The sequence below is a fragment of the Diadema antillarum genome, unplaced genomic scaffold (assembly GCF_040938485.1).
Source record: "Diadema antillarum isolate AM-2024a unplaced genomic scaffold, OU_Dant_1.0 seq00000383_RagTag, whole genome shotgun sequence".
NCBI lineage: Eukaryota > Metazoa > Echinodermata > Echinoidea > Diadematoida > Diadematidae > Diadema > Diadema antillarum.
Genome location: NW_027271381.1, coordinates 354776 through 374242, shown reverse-complemented (window position 1 = coordinate 374242; position 19467 = coordinate 354776). Strand labels below are relative to the sequence as shown.

The window sequence follows — 19467 nt, the reverse complement described above, 5'->3', positions numbered from 1 at the left end:
ACATGTACATAAATACCAACCTTATACATCGTAGCACATGCAGAATGTGAAAGAAATTTACATGTTCTCGTACAGAAAGTTTTTATGCTGAACTTTTAGGGGAGTGGAAGCTGTAATTTCAGTGGAGTGGAAATATTTCAAACAGTCATTTGTTTGTTTTTTAAGTACAAATACAGTATGTTGACAGATATTCTCATTCTCTCTCTCTCTCCTTTAATTTGTATGCAGGCTTTTTACATCAACAGAGGTAAGTGAAAACACTCAAAGCATTTCTTTGTGTAAGCATTTGACCCTACTGAAGAATGCTGTGATAGGGTGCTTGAGTGCTGTGTTCTGCATGCCGTGTACCTGTTTGAGATCCCATCCACTAATGAATTACTTTAGATCAATTATTTTTCTGTATTGTTAGTAAATGTTCAAACAATTGAATTGTTTGTTAGTTCTTTGCACAGTTTGGAATTAAAGAGAAATTAGGAAGTAAACGTATATGTTGTCACCAGAATTTTTTGTGGCTCTTGAGCAGAGAAACAATAACTTGAAAAACCTTAAACAAATGACACTGAACATGGATGATGACGTAGGAGGTTCATATATTTCAGAAATATAGTGCCAGTGTAATTCCATTACAATACCGCTTGCTTGAGAGTTCACCTGTGTGAACCCTATGCATGCCTTCGTTTTTTGGTCTGCTTCCTTGAGCCCCAACTCATGTATTCTTATGGTGACTCTGCCATGTCATCATCCTTGTTCATTGCAATTTGTTCTAAATTTTGAAAATATTTTTATTCTTCATCCCAATTACCGTATATTCTGAAATGCTGTCCTCAGTATAACTAATCTATAGTTGTTCAAATATCAAAATCTGAAAGTCGTCCGGAGGTCTCCTTTAATGCATCCAGTTAAATCTCAGTATGAATCTCACCTGTGGTGTATTATATCCTACTATGTTTGTTCACTGCGTTCCTTTTTGTTTTTTTCTCTCTTACACTCTGGATATATCTCTTTTTCTGCCTTCTTTCGAGACTCTGCCATTTCTGCTTTTTTTTTTTTTTGTATTTTCCTCTTGTGTGATTGGTCTCTAACTCGGCATGGGCTGTCTGACCACTTTGCTGTGGACATCCGTCCTTCCAATTTCCCTCAAACGAATGTGAGTCATAACCTGTTGCATGACTGCAATAACAGTATGAATGCCTACAGCTGTACATTAACTTATCGTAAGCGTATGTCTACTTCAAGTCTTTATGCTGCAGTCGCCAGGGTCATTGTACTTTCAGACTGTCCATTATCATTGTAAATGTATACTGTCTACCCCAGGGGCCCGTTGCATAAAAGTTACAATTATGGTAACTTTGCTATCCAATGGTAATTACCATGGTAACAATACTCAACAGCCAATCAAAATCAACAATTCCATGGAAGTTACCATTGGATGGCAAGGTTACCATAATTGTAACTTTTATGCAACGGGCCCCAGATCATGTTAACATGATTTAAACAAAATCCAGGGGCACATTAACTTTATGCTTGGGTGAGATATGCTATGTGAGGTTTGGGCTAAATCCCCAAAGGTCAAAGGTCAATAGGTCTCTGAACTTGGGCTAAAAGTTTAATTTCCAGGTAAGACTTCAGTGGTAAATGTCCAGTGGTTATATGCTTGAATAGAAAGGATAGAAATAGAACAACAAATAAATGCAAAAAATGATAGGGTTGAAAGGTCATGCTAGTGGTAAATTGTATGACTGCTTACAGTTTACAAGTTTACAATGTGTAGCTACAACTTTTTCCACTTATGTCATATGGAGAATGACTTGGTAAGAAGGACAGAATACAGACAATTCTTTCCATAAAATGATTGGTAAAATGGTTAAGGTTGAGGGCCACTGGCTGTCTGTTTAAACTATTGTTTGCACCCATAGCATAGCTAGACACAGGTCCATTAGGACTATAACACAGTGTGAAATACAGAAATGAACCATGAAATGTTTCCTTATGCAGTAGGGCTAAAGTTCAGTATGTAGATTGGTGATCCAGATAATGAACTTAATCAACAGGATGATGAAAGGTTGTATTTCTGGCACAAATTTGATGATTGCGTGAAAAGGTTGGGAAAATCCTAGTCGACTGCACACTGCAGATAAATATCTTTAGTTGCTTTGCAAATTTATACATCAGGAAAGATGTTACTGCTGTGTAGTTTGTAGATTTAGCACCCTCTTGCTTGTTACCTGAAGAATTTGATACTGTCTTTAATGTGCAAGAAGCAAAAAAGAAAAATAGGAAAGATAGTGTCATGATTAGCTTAGAAATTGATATTTTTTCTGTGTGTTTTAAGTGTAATCATGCAATTTACCACTAGGCTTTGTTGAAGCATATGGTCTTTGTTCTGCATCAGAAGAGTCCAGCAAAGCTGTTGGAATGAAGGCTATATATTTGTCGGCTGTACGTGTATTGACTCGTGCAGATTTTCTTGTATTTATCATGTATCTTCATGTGAGACAATACTCACACACTTGCATACTCATTATGCTCATATTATGTCATTTCCATGTAGCTTCACAAGCACTTATTCATTGAATGCACTGACATGCCTGTGTGTAGTATTCCTTGGCAAGCATAATTTTTTGCAATAATTTTGAGTGAGTTTAACCCATACACCGCAGTTCCTAACATGCATTTCATCCTAAACCTTTCGATGAAATTCTGGAACACAGCTTATATGTACTCCATTTCTTTTTCAGGGTGGTGCAAAGGAGATGGATGGTCCAATAAGAACACAGGCGTCTGGTCCTGTAAGTTTGTTTCCACATTCTCATTCTCATGGGCTTAAATTGTTAAAAGCAAACAGAACAGTGAAGTTTCTTGTAAAACTGGCAAAAAAATAAGAGTGTGGAATGTGCAGATATATTTGTGAGTTTCCAACTTTGACAAGCAGTCATTTCATCACATAAAAAAAAATTTTCCCCATGGAAATATGTCCATCTTCATCATGATGCAGGATGAATTTGCATTTATTTTGGAACATGAATAATTAGTCTTTTGCAATGAATACTACCAGTTCTTCTCCCCAAGTGAAATTTGTCAGCCAAAAACTGTATAGGAACATTAAAAGCTTGATGAGCTACTTGTGTTGGCATACTTGCAAATCCCCTTGGAGTCGTGATTAATTGAGTAGCCCACATTTCATGAGCTTGTCTTTTAGGTGAGGCTGTCTCTTCCAATAACAAAATGATTTTGTTGTTCAAATAGTTTGATATAGGCTATTCACTTGCATATTTTTTTTTTTCACTTTCAAATGCATGTTTGTATACGTTGTACTCTATTGTCATGTTTGTAATTGTATCTGAAAAAAAAAAAAGTGATATGGAAACAAAGACGAATTGAATTAAAATTTAATTGAATTCCTCTCCCTACTCACATTATTGCACAATTTGATTGTGTTCTGAAGGAGTTTGAGGATCTAAAGAGGAGAGCACACTCCATGGAGAAACAGCTGGACAGTGAGAGGAGGAAAAACAAAGACCTGGACCAGAAGAACAGACACATGTCCTCCAAGATGGACCGCCTTAAGAAAGACATTGAGAGCGAGGTAAGGAGGAACCTCAATACATATCTTAGGAGTTCCTTTTGCCGGGTCTAGGGCAGTTACCCCCAGGCAATTACTCCGGACATTTCCCCTGACCTTACCCCTACTCCTAATCCTGAACCTAATCCTAATCCTAACCCAAGCTCCAAACCCTAACCCAAACCCTAATCTTTACTCTAACCTTATCACTAACCAGTATTTAGCCAGGGCAGGGGGTAATTGCCCTCGGGGGTAATTGCCTTGATGTGTCTTGTACGAAGGTCTCCATGTTGTCCGTAATGCCTTGCCCGTGAATAACAAAAGACTCGGACAGTTTCCAACATTACAGTCATATTCTTCCTTTATTTTCTCTGTATAGTTTTGTAGATAATCCTTAAAAAAAAAAAAATAATAATTTTTTCACTCTAGGTTTAATCAGTATTAAGCATGCTGGTCGTAAGGCTGAATGAGGAGATTAAACATTTGTGAAGAAACATGAAGATACTGAATTGTATTTGGTTTTGCTTGTTTGTTTGTTTGTTTTTCCATCTCCTTGAGCTGAATAGATTTTGCTCTAATTTGTTGTCTTCTGCTATTACCATTATCACCCCAGCCAATGTGACTGTGTGTCCTGCTCCATAATTGCCGTGATGTTCTGCAAAGAGAGTAATCATGGTCTAATGATTGGGAGCAGCTGTCAGACTTGGGGGAACAAAAAAACGCTGTTATGAAAAGTTCTTTGTCTTTTATGCCAGGACCTCAACAATTTTCTCTGAAATGAAAAAAAAAAAGTCCAGAATATCAATTTCTGAACCTGAAAATGAACAAGCATTATCTCACAATCTCATTAAATGAACCGGTTGCATTTTGTTATTTGTGTTCGACATGCACATTGTTTTAAGTCACTTTTTTTTTTGTATTTTTTTTTTCTCTGTGAGTTGAATAAAATTTGACTTTTTAACACTTCATCTCACATTTTGTTGTGTTCAATTTTTCCTTTTATTGTCTTTGTCTTGACAGAGTAGCGACAAGCATCATATCGAAAACAAACTCATGGAACGCGAGAGGCAGTTGATGGATCAAAAGCATGAAATGAAAGAGGTTGGTGTTTTCCTCATCCTCCATCTTCACCGTAGAGGGCGGCAGAGTCAAATTAATTCACCTTAAGACCTATTTAGCTATAAAACTATTTTTTGTTGGTTACAAGTGGGGTGAGGGGGAGGGGGGTTTGCAAAGTAAGAAAAAAAGGTGATTCAATAGGTTGTGCAATGAGCCAGGTGCTTTGTTATGTCAGTGCATAAATCAACTGTTATTAGGCGTACTTGAAGCCCTCCCAGTTAGGGTTAGAATACACTTTGGCATTAAAAAACAGCACCCAAACCAAACAGGTGTGTAAGTTATCACTCTTTCATCACCTCGATTAATGACAAGGTTTATACCTATGCTGAGAGATTGGTCATTCTTCCTGTCTTGTAAATAACTTGATCGCATGATTTTACATTGCAGCTATTTGTACAACGACAGAAAATAGTAACTAGATGCTTAAAGTGTGCTAGGTTGCATTAAAGGCAGTGGGGGTAATTGAATCTTAATATGAATTGATGTGAATAATAATAATGATGATCTATATCATTTTGTGATGATAGTAAATATGATGCGATGGTAATGAAAATATCAATCTCCATGACCATATTTATGATCATAGGAAATTACTCAAAAGTGTATGTGTAAGTGCCTGCTAAAAGTATCAGTCATCCATGCACTGTAGTAGGATGTGTGCTAGAATGCTTTTAAAGATCATTGTCTAATGTGTTGTAATGAGAAGTGCAAAACTACAGTTCAAGTTCTCTGTTGTACATTTTCATAAAACAAGATACAGTGGAAGGTTAAAAAAACCACACGCACACATACACATTGGCAACATTGACAATCATACAGAGAACAGACAAAGGCAATAAGAACAGAGGATTAAAAACATGTAAGGGCTAGACTGTATTATTCTTATTTATGCGCAACTTTATACCATATCACAGTATCAAAGAGTAGACTTGTATTCTTTTAAGTTAAGCATAGAAGTACATTCTAAAGGAAAATGATAAGCAGAGGAGCTTCAAGTAAACTGGTCATGAAGACCCAATTTAAAAGCCAAATGTTTGTGATTAAAAATTGGTAAACTGAATGGAGATGTTGACTTGGATACTTTTCCATCTTGTGCACATCCCCCCCCCCCCATACGACCACCACCATTCCCGCCACCACCACCACAACTACCACTACCATCATCACCACCACCACCACCTCTACCAATACTACCACTACCAACACCATCACCACCACCAATACCACTACCACCATCACCATCACTACCATAACCACCACCACTACCACTTCCATCATCACGACCACCACTACCAACACCACCACCACCACCATCACCCCCACCGCCACCACCACTACCATAACCACAACTGCCATTGCCATTACCACTACCCTACCACCACCACTATCACCATCACCATTGACAACACTCTAACCACCACCACTACCACACCTACCACCACCACCATCATCATCACCATTACCACCACCCCTATCACCATCACCCCTACCACCATCACCACCACCACTACCATCACCACCACTACCATCACCACCACCACCACCACTACCATCACCACCACTACCACCATCACCACCACTACCATCACCACCACTACCATCACCACCATCACCACCACCACTACCATCACCACCACTACCATCACCACCACTACCATCACCACCACCACCACCACCACTACCATCACCACCACCACTACCATCACCACCACTACCATCACCACCACTACCACCATCACCACCACTACCATCACCACCACTACCATCACCACCACCACTACCATCACCACCACTACCACCATCACCACCACCACCACCACCACTACCATCACCACCACCACTACCATCACCACCACTACCATCACCACCACTACCATCACCACCACCACCACCACCACTACCATCACCACCACCACTACCATCACCACCACTACCATCACCACCACTACCATCACCACCACCACTACCATCACCACCACTACCATCACCACCACCACTACCATCACCACCACTACCACCATCACCACCACGACTCAACCTCCAGCTTCAAAGGCGCTGGGAGCAGGAGCAGGAAGGGAGGCATCGTCTGGAGCGCCAGGTCTCTCAGCAGACCGACATGGAGAAGCTCATCAAGGACCTCAAGCTGCGGGTGGAGAAAGTGACCATGCTGGAACGAACGGTGGATAACCTCAACAAGCAGCTCCAGACGGAGTCTGACCACCACGCCCGGGCCAAGAAGACCGTCATGGAGACCCAGAAGGTGGGTTAACATTTCCCTGTTCCCATCTACATTAAAAGCTGTTGTTTTCGCAATGGTCTAATTTTCGCGAATTTCGCATATCACTGTTGGGTTGCAGATTTAACAACACACAAAAACATCGCAAATGGACAGGCATTAGTGCACTTACGACAGCCTTGGTGTCAACTCGTGAAAACGACATCTCGTGAAAATGTCTGTGACCTCCTCTTCCGCGAAAATATCCATACAGAAAACGAACAACTTTTACTGTACTTGTAGCATTATTCAATGTTGCTATATTTGCCAAGGACTCTTGGTCCAGATGGTGTTTCAAGAAGTGTTGGATCTCAGGAATGGATGGGAAACTTTAATATCTGCTGTGTAGCCCTTTCTTTATTTCTTATTATATTTGAATTCATTGGAAATTATTCATTAGTCCATCTTTTTATCTGTACAATTGTTCAGGTCTTTATCTTGTTCATTTGTTCATACATTTTTAAGTTGCTTGCCTTGTTTTCGAGCAATCTTGATTTCAGGGTTTTACATTCATTTTGCATGAAAATTCCCGCCATGGTTTCTCACTGGATTATTTTCATCTCTGCCTCCATGTATCCAGAATTACACCCATCTGGAGCAGGAACTAAACGAACTGAGAGATAAGTACACGAGGGAGCTAAACAACAAGATGTCCCTGGACCAGGAACTCATCAAGTTCCAGACCCAGATGGCGGAGGAGCACAGCGGACGGATCCGTATAGAGGATCTCAAGTCAGAACTTGAAAGTGAGCTGCAGCCATGATAATGGCCTCGATTGTCAAGTGTAAAAGTTTCTAATGTGCAAAGGCCTTTAACTTCTTGTGCCAACAGTTTTTTTTGTGGGTCATTTTCTCCATTTAAATTGTGTTACTGTAAAACACAATATTTTCGCGGCATGAAATTTTCATGAATTGGAGCCGACAGCCTTTTTCGCGGCATGAAATTTTTGCGAGTTGCATGTAACATTCAATGCGTATAGTGTAGACAAGAACTTTCATGTGCACTTTAATGTCGCGAATCTTGGCTCTCGCAAAATTCACAAAATTAAAATGCACATAGACATTCCTTGTTTTACAGTATAGTGCTCTATATGACAGTTTTGAAAATTTGACCAAAACCGAACCCCCATTCCAGTCATGTGACCATGCACGTAGAGCAGTGGCTGTTATAAAGCACACCCACAATTCTATGTTTGGCCCCCACGCACTCATAACTGAACTATATTTGTAGTGTAGCACAGTATTGTTTATGATGTGAGTTCATTTTTTCGGGAGTGTAGCTATTGTTTGTGCAAGGGTAGGAAACTAAGTGCAAACGCTGCTTTCTCCCTTCAGGGCAAAATATGAACCTGACGTCTGAACTGAACAAGCTGAAGCAAGCAGAGAGTCGCTCCATTGCCAAGTTGCAAACCTTCCAGGAGAAACAGATCATCTTAGAAAGGGTAAGACCTTTTTTAATACTCCCTACCCACTACAAACACTCCATTCTTCTATGGTGTAATATTGGTGTGATCACCCTGTGACTCTATGACTTCATTGAGGTAGTGCATAACTAAGTTTTGATAACATAATGTGCATTTTTCAATTTTTTAGCAGTTAGGCCACATCTCAGTTGCTTCTGCAATTGAAGAGAAACATTATAGTTAAAAGAAAAGTAGTGTTTACTCAAAACATACTCTTGTCATCCTATATCATATCAATAGATAAGTGCCATTCAAATTGATTTGCCATCAATTCTCAAATAATTAAATGCCTCCACAAATTTTGTTCCAAGGAGATCAATCTTTATTGTCGCTTGTTGAATATACTTTCTTTTTTCCCCTTCTGTCAGACTAATGCGAGCCTAGAGTTTGACCTGAAGACATTACAACACAAACACGAGCAGAACGAGCTAGATCACAAAGCTGCCATGGCCGCCGTCAATGCGGAGAAGAAGAGGATCACGAGAACGCAGGAGGAAGGTGAGATGAATGTGACTGTAGACAAGGGGATACACATTGGAAGCATGGTTACATTTAAAGAAATCAGAATGGGGAGGGGGGTGAGTGGTTATCACAGATACAATGAAACCAATAGTGATGAACATTATATGTGAATTTTAGTGACAAATAAAAAATAAAAAAGATTAATCAGAGATGGAGATTAGGACAAATGATGGAGGATCATTGCCACATGCCAATATCCCTTCTAGATGATTGTATTAGCATACAAAATCTTCAGCAGGTTTGAAGAAGATTTTCTGAATAAGTTGTCTGTCAAACAATCCTAAATAAGTGTTGATTTGCATCATTATAACAAGTGTCTTTCACACCAGTCATATTTGAGAAAAAACAAACAAACAAACAACTGATGAATAGATGTGAATAGATGTGAACTTGTCCACTGTGTTTTCACATTTGAATCTGGTTTCTCTCTTCTTCTTTTTTATTCCAGAACTACAAAAGAGTGTGATTACAGAGCGAGAATTGAGGAACAAAGCGGACAGGGAGAATTCTATCCTAGAGGTGGAATTAAAGCAGGCTAGGCAACAGATTGAACAACTAAAGGAAACCATCAAGACTGAACAGGAAAAGGTGAGAGAGGGATTGGGGGACATACACAGCACAAACTGGAACTTCACCTTTAAAGGGATGGTATAGTTTTGGTTCAGATAGGGATACAGGTTTCCAACTTTTTTGTCTGTGTGTTTGTGAGATAATGAGAAACCTCTTATGAAATATGAAAGAACATGCAATTCATAGAGGAATTCACTATTTACTTGGTGAAAATTGGTCTTGAAATGGCTGACATATCAAAAAAACAGAAAAAACCCCCAAACCTAATAAAATGCGACAGGCCACAACTGTTATTGGATCTCCTTGTTTTACCTTGCTTCTAGATATCTCAGTCATTTCAAAACTGATTTTCATCAAATAAACTTTCAATTCCCCTTAGAATTGTATGCTCTTTAACATTTCATAGAGTGGTTTCTAGATATCTCGCAAAATGTTCAAAGCTAAATCCTCACCTCAACCAATACTGTACAGTCCCTTTAAAGTCAGCAACCCTTCTGAACATTAAAAAGTGAAAAATCCTTCCCAAATTGACATTGGTAAACAGAGTAAATAAAATAAACAGAGCATGGGAAGTTTGAGTTCATAAGACATCAGCCTTTCATATGTCAAGGCACCTGGCTTTAACTTTCCAAGCTTTTTCATATTATGAAAGCATTCAGTAAGTTTATGTAGTGACCCTGCAAATTTCCCATTTGCTCACTAAATAACTTTTTATGACCTGAATTCAAAGGGAAGAATTTGACATCTTTCTCATAAAATTTCTGTACAGTTGTAGGTTATGCAATGACAACTATGTGAAGGACTGAAAGTTTTAGTTGCTGAATTGTAGATGAAAGAATAAATTCATGCTAGAAACCTGAATTGAATGTGACAAGTGTTTTAGGAAAATTTTATATAAATTGAAATATTAATTATATGCATGTCCTAAACTCTGAAACTGCTGTATAGTCTGAAAGGGGTGATGGGAACAGACTGTACGTGAAGGGCCAAAGGGGTTAAAGAGAAAGATTTAAATGGGTAAATCTACGGTAGATTAGATTTGCTGTAAACTTGTGTGACTTTGTGATATAGAGACAAGATTCTTTTATGTTTTCAGATGAAAGACAAAGTTCTTCAGTTGGAGCAGGAAGAGCAGCGACACAGGTTCACACAGAATGACCTCAAGGCCGCCAAGCAGATGACCAACTCCCTCCAGACCGACGTCAAGCGGCTACGCAACGAACTCAACTCTCTCAAGGAGCAGAACAAGAGTCTGGAAAGCTCTCTTGAGAAGGCCAAGAGGTGAGGACCAGGGTCAGATTTGTCGTAGTACAAGTGGTCTTCATACACTGAATGAGCTACAATATTGATATCAAAATGCCACTAACACGAAAAGCAGTATATGGGTTCTCTTTAAAAAGTTTTATTTTATTTTTTGTCTTTTTCTGTACACAAGGTCTTGTAACTGAAGTTTACATTCACACACATAAAATTGCATTTATGCAGTGGCGGATCCAGAGGCGGGCGCATGGGGCATGCACCCCCTCTTTATTCTTTGTTAAAACAAAAGAAATAAAAAGAAAAAAATGGGAGGAGCGTGCACCCCCCCCCCCCCTATAATTGTATAAAGGGGCCTCCTCTTTACAGAATTTGTGGATCCGCCCCTCTTTATGATTATGACTCTCGCAGAGTACTGTAGTGATGATGTCACAGTCGTTTGTTCGGTCTAGTTAGCAGCTGTTGTGTTCACAGATATTTAGGCTGCGTGAGGTTGTTTAGATCCAGTTTCCATGGCATGAATTGCTATGATGTCACACTTCAGTATGCTATTATGTCTTGCGTATTGTATGTCATATTGTATTGCGGTGCAGAAAAAGTCAGTTCTGTAATTCATGTGGTATAGAGTACAAAGTGTAATGTCATAGCAATTCATCACCATAGCAACTGGTTCTAAACAACCTCACCTGGCCTGAAATATGAGCACTATTGTTGCTAACCATGCAGGCACCTGGTTCCAGCCCAAGCTATAACAAAAGACTGACATCATCACTTGGTACTCTATTGACTGATTTAAAATGTAAAAATTGAAAATATTAAAACACTAAAACATTTCTAGTACACCTGTTTTATGTTCATATCACACTTCACATTTCTTTGTCCTGCACTTTGCTTGAAATAAACAATTTGTAAACAAGTTGGTATGCAGAAAAATAAAAGACTGGTCACCATTGAATACAAGTCAGCCCCTACTTGAAAACTTCTCGGTACACCTGTTTCATGTACATATCACATTCCAGAATTATGCTGAATATCTAAAATTAGCACAAAGTGGTAAACAAAATGGTATATGAATTGCGCTTCAAACACTGTAAAGCAATATAGTCCATGGGCCAGGCCAGATGTTGGTACCATCTGAGGTGGCAAAACCTTTTTGGTGTCATTTTGTTTGTCGGGCATAGATATGCTTATCAAGCTATGATAGCATTTCCAAATGAGTAGCTTAGTCATAGTAAATGAATTTTTAACCAATTTGGTCTCGTTGTTATATCCCTATACTTCTGAATCGAAACTAACCGCCATACAAAGAAGAGCACTGTCTTCTGTATGTTCCATAGAGCTGTAAAATGCAGCTCTTTGGTATGTTCACAGGTGTTCTGTTGTAAACGCGGTGCGCTTAGTCTTTATTCAAGGCAGCGAAGGGAATATCCAAAGGTTATGATGTCCACAGCGCTTAGTCTTTATTCTAGACGGCGAAGGGAATATCCAAAGCGTATGATACAGTGTATATCCTGTTATCTAAAAACAACAACAACAACAAAAGCAATTCCTAGTGAATTTTACCGTATTTTTCAATCATTTATCATTTTCCGGTGAAAACGCTACGGTGAAAACGCTGATACCACGCCAATGTCGCTTTATTTCCCTCCAACAATATAAGATAATGCAAAAACAATGTAACGGTACACTACGATACATTATAATGAATGATATTGTAAATGAACAGAGTGATTTTTGTTTAAAACTGATGTATTTGTTGATAGGGTAGTATAAAAACAGTATGGATAATCCCTTTTATGAGGAACTTTAGATATGATAACGGTACATTGGTCTAGATAAAGAACTAAGCGCACCGCGTGACAGCTGTGGACATCATAACCCTTTGGATATTCCCTTCGCTGCCTTGAATAAAGACTAAGCGCACCGCGTTTACAACAGAACACCTGTGGACATACAGAAGGCAGTGCTCTTCTTTGTATAGCAGTTTAGTTTCGATTCAGAAGTATAGGGATATAAATACGAGGCCAAATTGGTTAAAAATTCATTTATTATGACTAAGGTACTCATTTGGAAATGCTATCATAGCTTGATAAGCATATCTATGCCCGACAAACAAACTGACACCAAAAAGGTTGTGCCACTTTAGATGGTACCAACAACCCATTTTTCGGGTCTTGGCCCATGGACTAATACTGATACCTCAACAGTCTATGAATTATTACTTTTACATTATACTACTTTAATCAAAACTTGTCTTTTTTTTCATGTGTTTGCCTTTAGCAATGCTAGTATTACTACCTTACAACTCAGCGATCTGCAAGAGCAGCTGGAATCAGAACAGAACTTCACGGTAAAACACTATCTTTTATTGCATGCTAGAGTAAAATATCCCGTTTGCGGCAGTTTAAGCATTGTTAAGGGTTTTTGCACCTTGTAAACAAATCAGGCAAATTATTTTCAACCATTTCATATATCATAGACAAGATTATTCATTAACGCAATTGTTTTCATGAAAGAAATTTACCATTGACCAACGCAGTTTTCATGATTTACCAGGGCAAAACCCGGCAAAATTTTCGCCGATAAGGGCGATATGCGACGTAATATTTCTGCTTGCGGCACGATGTACAATCCCTATGCAATACGCGCGTGCTCCGCGATCTAATAGCTGAACGCCTTCACATGTCTCGCGAACATTGCGTAAGCGCCAATTCCCATTGCGAAAGCACGTGAAAATAGCGTGCGCACATGCATTGGCCGCAAACAAGATCGCAATTCTGGCGGTGTTGTTGATGTCTTTCTCGTGTTTTTCTCATTTTTTTTCGATGGTAACATCCACTTTCCGAAAAAAATGGCGGCCCACATCGGCTCGCGAAAGTTCTATTTTACATGAGGATATGTTTTCAAAATCCATGAACATAGAGAAAATGACAAAAAATCCAGTTTCTTGGACCATTGTTTCTTAACTGTTATGTTAAGAAGTACGGAAAATTTCATTTTGGATGCGATATGTTGTCATTTAGGTGAGAAAATTTCACTTTTGTCAGAGATCGTGCCCATTTATCGGTTGATTTTTGTTGATTGCTAGTGTGTTAGTATATGTGTAGTGTGCATGTAACAGTGCAATGCTGTGTTTAGCTGTATATTACCGTGTATGTTGTACCTGTCGCGAACGGCTGCACGGCCGCTTACTGACGCAGTTACTCTATATTGCGGCCATCTGATTCTTTTCACTTCAACCTTTCCTGTTCAAACTGTCTATTGCCTTACCTGAGTCCCTTTTTTTTTTTTTTGGAATGCATGTAATTCATATTTTGCACAAGTTGCATCTAGGGCATTTAACTACAAGATGGATTTGGTGCCTTTTGAATTCCAAATGTTATTTCTATTATTATTTAATACATGATCAAACTTTGACCAGCTTTTGTGGTTATGAAGTCAGTGAATGAGCAGGGAGGTCACATCCAAGACTGTTTGATTAATGTTACTTTTATTTTTTTTTTGAAATTTCTAGTAGGTAAAAGATAAAGCTTATAGATGAAAAAGCTTGAATTTAGAAGGATACATAATAATAATAATAATAATAATAATAATAATATTGTTTTGGATAGAAACTCCAAATTTTATTGTCCAAGAATGGAAATTCATTTTGCCCAATTGATCGTGGGCCCGGCAGCTACTGAGCAGCGCCAGATCGACGTTGCTCTAACCTTTTCAACTGTTGAACGGCAAACAAGGTAGCAGCAACTTCCATCTTTTAACGTCTTTTGGTATGACACGGCCAGGGTTTGAACCCACGACCTCCCGATTGTGAGGGCAGCCGCTCTACTCACTGAGCCAACACATCGGTACATCTAGCACAAACTTGCACCATTTCAACAGAAACAGTCTAAAATCTTTGTAAGGATAGATGGCTGGGGTGTCTTGGACCATTCATTATAGACAATATTTATGAGTCAAGATTTTGTCTTCTGTTATATTTTCAACTTTGGAGAAATGTTGAATCTGTGCAAGTGTAACTTGTGCAATGCTACAAGAACATTTCCCAAGTCACAATTGTGTGTTCTCCTATTTCCATTTGCTTTGATATATATCTTGCCGTTGAATTAAAATTGATGGTTTTAGAACGCTATTACATTCTAGTGTGGCATTTATCATGAGAGTTAGCTGGTCTTTGAGGAAAATCACAAAAGTCGTGAAATTTCTTGGACTTGGTGGGAAGAAAACAAACTTGTGTTGAGTTTGTTCTTGGATGTATGACCTTCGACCTCTGTTCCATGTCTCTTGCAGACTTTGTACAAGAATAACAACCAGGTTTTGACAGAGGAACTCATGGAGTTTAAGGAAGAGATCGACAAGCTGCGACAGGACTACTCGCAGCTATGCAACGAAAAGTAAGAATAGTTCCTCTGTCCCCCTCTTACTGTCTGTGTGAACGTGTGTGAACAGGCTTGCCTTATAATCATATTGATTACGCTCTAGCGTCAGTTGATCTATGATCTCATATCAAAATTCTGCTACATATGTCAGTAAGTGTGAAAAGGTGATAAAGCCAAGTTTCCGTGAAAAGGTGATAAAGCCAAGTTTCCGTGAAAAGTCTTGTGATGTTAAGTCGCCATCAAACTATGTTACTCTATAGGATATAGAATGATGAAGGCAACTGCATGCTACAGTATAATTTACCAAAAGTGTTTTGATTGTTGACTCAGATTGTAATAGATGTTGAAAACTCTAAGCCACAGAACACATGATTGCTGTGATGTCTTTGCTAAGTTTGTTGATTCTTTGCTGAATACCAAATCTCTTTGAAATTCTGAAACAATGTGCTGTGAAGCACTGGAAAATACAGTGTACTGTATTACCACATCAGCCCTTCGCAGAAGACATTTGGAGGGAATCACTGCCTTTGAAACACATGGCCTGTAAACCTGTTTTATTTACATCTTCTGTCTGTCTGTCTGTCTGTCCCTCATTTTCTCCCCCTCCCCCTCCTCCCTTTCTCTCACACATTCACAGGGAATCTCTGGCTGCCCAGTTGGAGCTCACCCTGACCAAGGCAGACTCAGAACAGCTTGCAAGGTTTGTTTGTGTGTTGGATTGTTTGTATGTTTGTTTGTTTTCAATTCCCTTTAATATGACAAGACGGCTGGATAACCCATATTCAGCTGCACTAGCGGGTCGTCCATGTGGTCTACGTTCATGTACTTGGTGAGAGGTGAGGTCGGAGCTGATGACCAATTATGTACCATTTATGTGATAATAAGAAGCATTAGATCTGCAATTTGAACGCTAAGACGACGCCTCTTCCTGGGTTGGACGATGGACGCAGCTGTCTTTGTGCATGTGCAGAACGCATTTTTTGCCTAATTTATGTCAGCTTAGCTTTCACATTGCAGATCTAAAGCTCGCTATTAGCAGTGATGAGGAGAAGGAGGCTGATAATGATGTCATGATAAGATGAGGATAATGCTGATGAAGAGATAGTGATGATAATGATGATTAGTAAGAGTAACAGTTTGAGGAATAATGATGAAGATTATGATAGTACTAGTGGTTACAATGACTTCGATACATACAAAAGGAATCTTCTTTATGTGTAGTTTGTTTGATATTGTGTGATAATTTCTTTCTTCTTTTTTTTTTTTTTTTTTTTTTTTTGCTTTTTGCTTTAATAGTTGGTAGAAAGGAGTTGACTGGATGAAAAAGTTAATGAAGCAACTGATTATTCCAAGCCCAAATCAATCTGTAAATTTGTGGAATGATAATCATTGGGTTTTTTTTTTCAAATCCATTTCCATAATAACTTGTGATATTAGTGACACCTGAGGGTGTGAAATTGAAAGAGAGAAAATTTGTTTTTAATTTTCTAGAACAATTGCTGAAGATCAGTACACTGACCTGGAGCGCGAGAAGACAATGCGTGAGCTTGAGATGAAAGAAGAAATCCAGCGAAACAAGACCATGATCAACAGCAAGGAGAACCAGCTGACCACGGTAAGGCTCTGCTTTTGTGCTCCTAGACACAAACAAAGCAGAAGGCCCACTCAATTTCTTTGTGTGGGAATCATTTCCTTGACATAACAATGCCTTCAAAATTAAAGAAAAGATGTTATTAGTGCCAGGAAATGGACTCCAGCTTTGAGGAGAATTGGCATTTACTGGCAGGGCCTCTACTTATTGGTACATCATTCTGCTTCTTCTTTTTAAAAGAGATATTAGCTATCTTTGACGTGTCGTAGTTTTGCGGTATCGTCTAAATAAATAATTTGTATATTGAATTTATAGCAACCAACTCTGAGATTAAACGGACAATTGGTTTGATAGTGCAATTATAATTAACATTCTTTAATTGCTCATGCTTTTTGAACAGTCTTTGAATATTTAAAGCATTTGGAGATGTTGAGAGATACAGATTTAATGGGATGATTCTTCAGGTAGCTGTATGATTATGAATTTAAATTTATAATTTCTGATATGTCAGTTTTGAGCTACAATGCTTCTATTTTTTATTGGTAAACTTTGGCAGTGATTTTGCTCCTACTAGGACTGCTGTGGCCATTTAAAATGAAACAAGCAAATGTCTGCTACTAGAAGTTGATAAGTGCATTACTTGTGAATGAAATGACGTGCCGCGGGAGTTCATATTGTATGGAGAGTAGCATTGCTCTGTTTTTGTTTGATTTATTCATTTATTTATTTATTTTTTGGTTCTGTAACAAGATTGAAGACCTAAAAAAGGAAGTGAGTATAACAATCACCGATATCATGATGTCATTTTTGTAGTCCTGCATGTCACAGACAGCATGTCTTGAGAAGAAGCTTTTCATTGAGGAAACAAGATGGGAAAATCACATCTTTATTTTTTCTTGCTTTTAAATGCAGCCATGCAGTCACATTGTGTTGGTTTTATAGGTCATTCATGAGTTGCCACCGAGGCCCATAAGTCCTGTACCTCGTGCACAAGTCCATCTGTCTATGCAGTTCCTAGTTTAGGTAGTTTGGGCCGATCTACATGATTGCTAAACCCTATTCAGTCCTATCCCCTTTTCATGCGATATTGTTGGATATCACCTCCATTTGTCCACTCCCTAAATCCCCCAAATCCTCTGTATTTCATGATATTTACATCATCCCATGGTACTGTCTACCTGGTCATCATGTAATGCAAGCACACTCATCATTATTTTTGTGGTTTTTGAAGAGAGAAGGGGGTATTAGTTGTTAAGAGTCTTCCCAAACCCCCACCCCCAGAAACACCAAAAGAAAGACCAAAAAACAAAACAAAACAAAACAAAACAAAAAACCCACCCCAAACATGAAACAAACTTTGTATGAATCTTTTAATGACTTTATGCGTTATGTACCAAGGGGTATAAGGATAAACTTTGACTGAAATCAGCTTTGGATAGTTTCAAGATATGGCACAAATGCATTGCTACAAGTGGCCAGCTTCTGCTGATGCACAAAACAGTGCTCCAAATTGACCTGTGCTCTGTATATATTCAAAGTTGCCTGCACACGAAAGCAAGTCAGTACAAGCAAACCCCAAGCTGCTGCTGAATTCACCTGATGTAATACATCTTGATGTCATTTTGCCTGTTTTTGATTGGACACCTATCTGCTAACACCGAGTTTATAGGAATTGTGAAACCAACAGCCAGTAAGAGCTGGTTAGTAAAGACTGTCCTGTTGAGGGTTTAAGGTTATAGTAAAGTTACTTTGGTGAGGGCAGCTGTGTTGCTTCAAACATCTTATAAAAGCAAATGCAGGTCTCAAACAAGAGATCTTGGCTTATGAGTTTCATTCATTCCGCTCTGTAAAAGTGGTATATTTATTGGAGAGGAGGTGTTAATGAGTTTTCATTTCTTTTTACTTTGGTATGTGGGATTATGCCACCAGCAGAAGTAGTGGGGCTTCAGCAGGAAAATTTTGAGTTTACTCTTGTTTGGTCGGCTGTATACTTTGTTTCAGTCAGCAGTACTTTGCTGGACATATCATGCTGTTTCTATGAGGATACAGGATCTGGTAGTGATTCCTGAAATCATTTAACTCATCTAGCTTTTTTATTTAACATTTTGGATTGTAATGATCATGAAATGTGGATGCCTTCTGCTTGCTGAATTACTTGTGTTTGCTTTGCTGTTGGATTCATGATATTCCTCAATTTCTTTATTACATTGTTCTCGACAGTTTAAGAAAGTGTTTTCAAGTGTGAGTAGAAATATACCATATACACCTACAATTACTTGGATTCACCATGAGGACAGATCATGTGTACCTGTGGAATGGCTCAAAAGGAAAACTTTCCCTCTTTTTTTTTTAATCAATAGAATTGCATGCTTAAGTTGTGGGAGAATTATTATTTTTCTCTCTGAGTCTTACAATATCCTGACAAAGGGAATAGACTTTGGTTGTAGGATCTCCCGCTTATAGGGCTGTATCGTCCAGATTTTCTTATGTGATCATATTATGTTTGTCAGACGGGAACCGTACAATACAGAGATATATCTGTTGTTTGTTATTGGAAACTTTTAATCTGGAGAAAATTACAGTTTTGCCATTCCATTTGTACATAATCCTTGTCCCCACAGTTTTCCATATGGGAAATTCACAGTCCTCACTGACAGGGGTATATTATGCTTACCTGCAAAGTATATAGACATACAAATAGAAGAGGAAATGTATGCAAGTGAGTCACTT

The 19467-nt window shown here is 38.6% G+C and overlaps 1 protein-coding gene across 1 annotated transcript in view; it reads left to right on the top strand.

Annotated features, from left to right (window-relative positions):
• Positions 1 to 19467, top strand: part of LOC139731724 (rho-associated protein kinase 2-like) — a 117193-nt gene that overhangs the window by 78278 nt on the left and 19448 nt on the right. The window contains exons 13-28 of the mRNA XM_071642604.1: positions 229 to 247; positions 911 to 1147; positions 2739 to 2789; positions 3446 to 3586; positions 4583 to 4663; positions 6726 to 6941; positions 7537 to 7702; positions 8291 to 8397; positions 8787 to 8916; positions 9389 to 9528; positions 10607 to 10791; positions 13048 to 13117; positions 15058 to 15161; positions 15784 to 15846; positions 16638 to 16761; positions 17488 to 17508. Coding sequence (XP_071498705.1) covers positions 229 to 247; positions 911 to 1147; positions 2739 to 2789; positions 3446 to 3586; positions 4583 to 4663; positions 6726 to 6941; positions 7537 to 7702; positions 8291 to 8397; positions 8787 to 8916; positions 9389 to 9528; positions 10607 to 10791; positions 13048 to 13117; positions 15058 to 15161; positions 15784 to 15846; positions 16638 to 16761; positions 17488 to 17508 — 1855 coding nt within the window. The remainder of the gene's footprint in view (positions 1 to 228; positions 248 to 910; positions 1148 to 2738; positions 2790 to 3445; positions 3587 to 4582; positions 4664 to 6725; positions 6942 to 7536; positions 7703 to 8290; positions 8398 to 8786; positions 8917 to 9388; positions 9529 to 10606; positions 10792 to 13047; positions 13118 to 15057; positions 15162 to 15783; positions 15847 to 16637; positions 16762 to 17487; positions 17509 to 19467) is intronic.